The sequence below is a fragment of the Wyeomyia smithii genome, chromosome 2, assembly GCF_029784165.1.
Source record: "Wyeomyia smithii strain HCP4-BCI-WySm-NY-G18 chromosome 2, ASM2978416v1, whole genome shotgun sequence".
Lineage (NCBI taxonomy): Eukaryota > Metazoa > Arthropoda > Insecta > Diptera > Culicidae > Wyeomyia > Wyeomyia smithii.
Genome location: NC_073695.1, coordinates 110,700,128 through 110,707,072, shown reverse-complemented (window position 1 = coordinate 110,707,072; position 6,945 = coordinate 110,700,128). Strand labels below are relative to the sequence as shown.

Genomic DNA, 6,945 nt, shown 5'->3' with positions numbered 1-6,945 from the left:
CATTCAAACCAAAAGAATCAGTTCAGAAGTTTATTAAATTATTATTTACAAAGACATTTCGAGTTTGACCTTTGTATCATTTGTATCTATCGCGCTACTATTACCTGCAATATAATCTGTATAAATGAATGCATCAAGATTTTAGTTTTTAACATTTTCGATTTTCTCGTCATTGTCGTTTTATCGATATCTGAATACCTACGTTACTCTCCGTCGACCAGGTTAGCACCTTGCGATCAGCTGCTGAAGGGTACTTCGTTGGCGTACGTTCCAACGTTACAAATCATTGTAATGCTATGTTTCAGAAACATTTATTTTATTTTTCGAAATTTCGCGAAATTTAGAGACCAATTTCGTTTCGTCTCGAGAACTCGAAATCCACCTTGATTCCGTTTCGACTAATTTGGCGAAACCGAAATTAAGGGTTAATTTCGTTTCGTTTCGTTTCGACACCAGAAAAGCCAGTTTCGCACACCTCTAGTGATGTTAGTTTTGGCCTACGAAAAATAAGGTTTTTTCTAGTGTTAAACAGTATTTTATAACGATTTCTCTACAAATTAACTCAGACTTTTAACCAGAAGAAATCATCAAAAGTTAATAATTGTTTAAATGATTTTCTTGATATATTTAGGTATTTTCAATAATATGTATGTGCGGTTAAAATGGACAGATCCCCATGATGATGGGGAAAAATTGTATTAATTTCCATTGAAAAATCTAGATGCTTCGTGTTTAAATCAGAAAAAAACGCAAAGGTGAACACGGACCGATGAACATATGACCGCGGCTAAACGTACCGTTGAATGCGGAATGTCCGTGAAAAAACTTCCGCCATTTCTCAGTTTCTTGCGGATTAGGCCATTGTCTACGACAAACGGTGAAAATTGAACTGTTGGTGAATGCATAAGTGTGTCACGTGCTATGGAACAATATTTTACTATCTGTGAAGGGATAACTAATGTTCAAGCCCAAGGTGTTCATATTACCACCTCCCTATGTTTATTTCACCCAGACGAGTCCATTTTACCCCCAAAAAACTGCTTTCGAAAATGCTCATGAAAACTACGAAAAATACTATATTTGAGTACTTCTTCTTATTTTTTGTATCAACCGTTAGTGGCTCAGTTAATGTGCACTATCGACTCATAGTTGTATTGTTAAACTGTAGAGGGAATATGGAAATAGCTTAGGGTGTCCGTTTTATCACCCCTTCCCCTACAAATGGCAAAAATACATTTTCTAGTAGATATGAATAAGTTACAACACTGTTTAGGAAAAAAGTGGCATTTATTAAGGTGTATTGCAACCGACATAACATAACCTCGCCTGAAAAATTTATGCCTAACAGCGGCTTGATATTATTGCTTTTAACCTGCAGAATTATACGATTATACCATGACTTTGTTCAATAGTCTTTTGAGGTTGATGTCGTGAGTCTATGGTTTGTATGCCATTTCGAGCGTAAAAATGTAAATTAGGTTGTCTCTACAATCTGCCTTTTCCGATTTATGATGATATGAATTTGAATATCAATCACATGGGTATTTTGAACTTTTTTGTGAGTCTCAAAAATAACTTCTACTCATATTTCTCTAGCTTTTCATGACTTTTAGAATGAGATAATGTGATAGTTTATTAGCATCTCAGCTAGTCCAGAAGTACAATGCTGGTCTAACAAGCCATTCGTCGTATGTTCGAAACCCAACTCGGTGCGGCTTAGTGTCAATAACATCGGAGTACTAACCCCGCAGTTATCCTGAACACTACAGGCCATGTTGGCCGCGAAGTCTTTGAATAATAAACATAAGGTCAAGTTTCGATAGCGGAATGTAGCACCGAGGCTTTGCTTTGCTTTTATTTGATAGTTTTGTTTTCTTACCCGACCTATCTCCATTGAGATACACTACTGATTTTATGGTCATTTTGGCTACCTCCGAGAAAACGTTCGTTTTGCAAAAGATTTATCAATTAGATTAGTGGTACAAACAATAGATGTGGTAAGTGCGCCTATCTGATACAAACAACTACTTTTGGGGGTATTATTATCAGGAAACCCATTTTATCATAATTAGTACCACAACTGGTTCACTTCCCCTAGGTAGTTCAGCTTAGGTACTAAACATTATGTCTTTTTTGCCCTTGCCGTAGACTCGGCGCTTGCCAACAAATGAACCAAAATATTGTACTTAGTCATTTTTGATCTCCTTTTTGCCTTCATCCTCAGCGATGATGCGAAAGCCCTGCACATAAATTGATTGTAAACTAGAGCTAATTAAATTAATGTGAATTCATTAGAGTTTGACAATCGATGGCTCAGACCCGCCACCGCAAACCGCCGACTAATCCGTGAGCGATTTTTCTTTCAATTATTTTTTGTTTTATATAATCTCCGCGGCTACATTTACAACCAGCACTGTCAGAAGCAGCCAGCAGTCTCCTCTGTGGGCCGACGGCATCGCCGAAGCAAAATCGGTTCGAAAAAACTTCAAATCGCACCATTTCTCCCAGACCAACGTCGCCCGGTGGCTTCTATTGTTTTTTTGCTATAAAAACTAGTTGAAGTGCCTTAATTATATCATTCGATCGAGAGTCATCAAACACTGGACAACAAAACGTTCGCGTAGCGTGTAGCATAGTTTTATTTTTGGAGCTAAAACAGACTAGCTGTTCAGACATGCTGAAAGTGAGTGGAATAGCAAGTACGTTTCTGTGTGACCGATATATGCTAATTGGACCACATATTCTATTTTACCCGCTAGTTTATTTGCGTCATTACGTGTGCGGTTGCAGCTGTTACGGCTTACCGGGTGCACCATCAACAGCACGAAGAGCAACAACATCATCCAGAACTGGAGAGCCACCATAAAGTGGAGCACCATCACGAGGAGCATGGATACGAAGTGCCGCACGATTATTTTGCCCACGCCAAGTACAAGTTTGACTACGGTGTCCAGGATCCACACACCGGTGACCACAAGACACACTGGGAGGAACGGGATGGAGATGTCGTGAGAGGTGCTTACACAATTTTCGACTCCGACGGGAGCACTCGCATCGTAGAGTACACCGCCGATCCGTTGCACGGGTTTAATGCTGTCGTGAAAAAGATTCAGCATGAACCGCTATTGCATCACGAACCGGAAGTGAAGCACCATGCCCACCATCACCACCTCGAGCACGAGCACACACATCACGAGTAGTGCCGGGCGGAAGTAAAGTTTTTATTTACTCATCAAAAGACTTGATAGAACGTAAGACATTGTTAAGTTTATATTATTCTATTATAAAATATATTTTCTATAAAAATTTAAATTATTTGTTTTATCATTTGTTGGTAGTTATTTCACTGCTACCGGTTTTTGACAATGCATTTCACAAAAACTCCATTAATTTTTTTTTTGAAATATTGACTAGCTCCATTAATTTTTTTTTTTGGAAATTTCTAACCAACGGTATTTTAACACTAGAATTACTAACTAGGTAAAGCCTGTAATCCAATAACAATAACAATCCAATAACAAAGAACTCACATCTTATCCGGTAAATACGATATTGAAAAAATTTGAATGCTCAATTATTCTTTTTTGTCAGCTCAAGAGTAATTTACCAAACTTCCAACTATAAAGACCCTTTTTAAAACTTTTTTATTTTTTAAATATTAAACATTTCAATCTAGCTATCAAATTGATAACATGTTATTAAAATTTCATTTTGATATACAGGCAAACTTTGATGTAGGTAATGTACATTTCGATATTTCGAATTGTTCTTGCTAAGTGATTGTAATTGAAAAATCCCTGATATAGTACACACGTTGAGGGACGGGAAAAAGTGTTTATATAACGGTATAACAAACTACGCGGAAATACAATTTATAGAAAGCGACAGAAATAAATATTAAATGCTTGAGTATTAAGGCCGCATGTCCAAATTGAGAGTTGTTATGGAATTAGCAAAGCAGCTTACAGATTTGATATGCTCGTGTACACCTTCCGGATGTCTAAAGAGAGTAAAATGAATAATTTGAAAGCAATAGTATTTCCAGTTTCTGATGCAAATCTAGCGGGTGGGAAAAATGTTGCAGGGTAATAAAATGTTGCAGGAGAGAGTTGCTGAGATAATTGATTCTCTCTCAGAAATTGAATTTACAATAGCTCTGCAAATCAGTGACTCACTCTTCGCGAATAGAAGCGAAGTCTGAATAAGAGAGAAGAATCACGAGATGATAATTATCGGAAGAGATAATCGATTGCGATCACTTGAACAAATTATTATGCATTCTTTCTGAGTCGCAAGTGTTAACAGTGAAATGGATTTCCATCGTTTTACAGAATGTTATAACGTAACATAATGTACTATTGTCCGTCGGTTTTATATTCATCGAAGCTTTGTTTATTGACGTATTATGATGGATCACAGTTGGGCTGCAAATTGAAATTCGTTCAAACATCACCGCCTTGATAAACTCTAGCTCACACACATCAAAATCATCGGCCAAACCGATCAATCCGGTGTGATTCATACGAAGCCGCGCAATTGTGGAACGTCGTCAGCCTGACTTAATGTGTGGAACTGGAAACCCGCTGCTGTTCTGCTGGAACATTCAGAGTAACACCTCGCAGTCAGAAATTATGGATCTTTTTGTCCCGAATCTCACGAGACGTAACAGCTGACAAAATCTGTGAGCTGGCTAAGCAGAGATTCGGCACTAAAGACATTGAAGCTGTTGGGTTGGTGGTTAAGGGGAAGGATATCAAATCCATATCATTAAAAGTTGGCATAAATGCTGACTTAAAATCGAAGACGCTTTCAACTTCAACGTGGTCAAGCAAGAGAAATGCTTTTTCGCGAATTCAGAGACAACAATGATGTTGCAAATTTTGGAAGCCACTTCAATTACCAAATGCAGATCCTTAAACGTTCCCGATTGCAGATCTAACATGGACCAATTCCCAAAGACCCCACGACGAAGAACTAATGTCGGCATAAACTCTTTACAAAATCAGTGAGTAAATTTGGTTTGAGATATTTCTACTTAAATTCTATAGTGAAGTGAAAGTGAAGTGAAGATTTCCAGTTATGCCTGGAAGATATAGAAAAGCTCGCTTTGATGAGGCTTCAACGAAACGTGAGGCATCTCCTCCAAGTGACACTGAAATTCCGACTAACAGGTATGATATTCTTTCTTCCGTTGGGGATCAAGAATTCCAAACTTCTCATACTGAGCATAAAGCCGTTATGAAGAAGGTTAAAGTTCCACCTATTGTGGTATTTGTAGCAAATTTTAAAGCATTTCGATCAGAACTGACATCATTTCTGTCGGATGTGAAAGTTAATTTTCAAATTGGCCGCTATAGCGAAATTCGTATTTTGGCCGAGTCTTTTGATGACCATAAACATCTTTTGCAGTATTTGACTGAAAAGATGTATAAATTTTATTCTTTTGATGCCATAAACGAGAGACCGTTTAAGGCTGTTTTGAAATGTCTTTCAAATGATCAAACTATTGACGAAATTAAAGATTGTTTGTCAGAATCACTTGGTTTTGCCCCCAACCAAGTAATTTTGATGAAACGAAAGGCAAATTCCAAAATTAATCAAACTGGAATACACCAGGAAAATTACTTAGTACATTTTGATCGTACCAAAGTAAATAATTTGAAATGTTTGGAAAAAGCACGTGTTTTGTTTAACGTGCGAATAAAGTGGGAAAATTTCAAGAGACACGGAGGAATCCATAATCTTACGCAATGTCGGAATTGTCAAGCCTATGGTCATGGAACTCGAAACTGCCATATGGCAGCAAAATGTATGATTTGTGGTGACACTAGTCACACGAAAGATATCTGCCCCGTGAAAGAGACCTCTAATAGTTTCAAATGTGTAAATTGTGGCGGAAATCACAAATCTAATTTCTTTAATTGTCCTGTAAGGTAAAAAATTATTGCTTCCAGACAACATAGGAATTCTAAACAACCTGTTGTGAATGTGGGTATCCAAAAGACTTTCAATACTGTTCAGGCATCACCAGCACTTTTTTTTTTTCCTGTAGGAGCCTATGACCACTGCTACCATTAGTTAGATATATTGTGGTATACTCCGCGTTAATTTTTATGCACTGTCAGTTCGTTCCATCACTATGGGTATCAGTGATAGTCGCACCCAGACTTTGCATTTCACCCCAAGAAGGTATGACTTCTTTGATGAAGTTCCTTACCTTCATTTTTTCAGCAGACCATATCTCGTTAGGCGTGAGGATACCTTTTCCAAGAATACGCAGTCTTTGCTGAATTAATGCGCTGCATTGGCACAGTAAGTGTTCCGAGGTTTCTACTTCAGAATTACAGAAACGACATAAGTCATCTGTCAGTTTACCTATTTTTTAAGGTGATACTTACTCGGACAGTGCCCAGTAAGTAGGCCAGTTAACGTACTCAGATCAGCTTTATTCATACTGAGTAGGTTCCGTGTGATTCTTTTACATGATGTAATGAATAGTTTAGATTGTCTTGCTTTGGAATAAGCCTTCCAGTTGGCATCCATCATCATTGATTCCCAGCCTCTTAGCTCAGATTTCAAACAGGATGAAGATACCCCACAGAATGGCTCCGGCCCGACGAAAGCAGTTGAAGAACCAATTCTCGCTAAGAGATCGGCTTTTTCATTTCCTTCTATACCACAGTGACCAGGCACCCAGTATAGATTGACAACGTTTGTTACAGTTAGTTGTCGTAGGGATTGAATACAATCCCATACCAACTTCGACTGACATGTCTATGCTTTTAATGCATTGAGGGCTGCTTGACTATCTGAGAAAATGCAGATATTGGCATACCTATATTTCCTAGCCAAGCAAATACTTGTGCATGTTAGAATAGCATTTATTTCCGCAGGAAAAACTGTGGGCCACTGCCCCATTGGAATTGATATATTGATTCCTGGTCC

The 6,945-nt window shown here is 38.0% G+C and overlaps 1 protein-coding gene across 1 annotated transcript; it reads left to right on the top strand.

The window, feature by feature from the left end:
- Window positions 1-2,592: 2,592 nt before the first annotated feature.
- On the top strand, window positions 2,593-3,250 carry LOC129721319 (larval cuticle protein A2B-like). The gene is made up of 2 exons (XM_055673757.1): window positions 2,593-2,683; window positions 2,760-3,250. The coding sequence occupies exons 1-2, from the start codon at window positions 2,675-2,677 to the stop codon at window positions 3,198-3,200; spliced, it is 450 nt and encodes a 149-aa protein (XP_055529732.1). The 5' UTR covers window positions 2,593-2,674; the 3' UTR covers window positions 3,201-3,250.
- The last annotated feature ends 3,695 nt before the right edge of the window (window positions 3,251-6,945 follow it).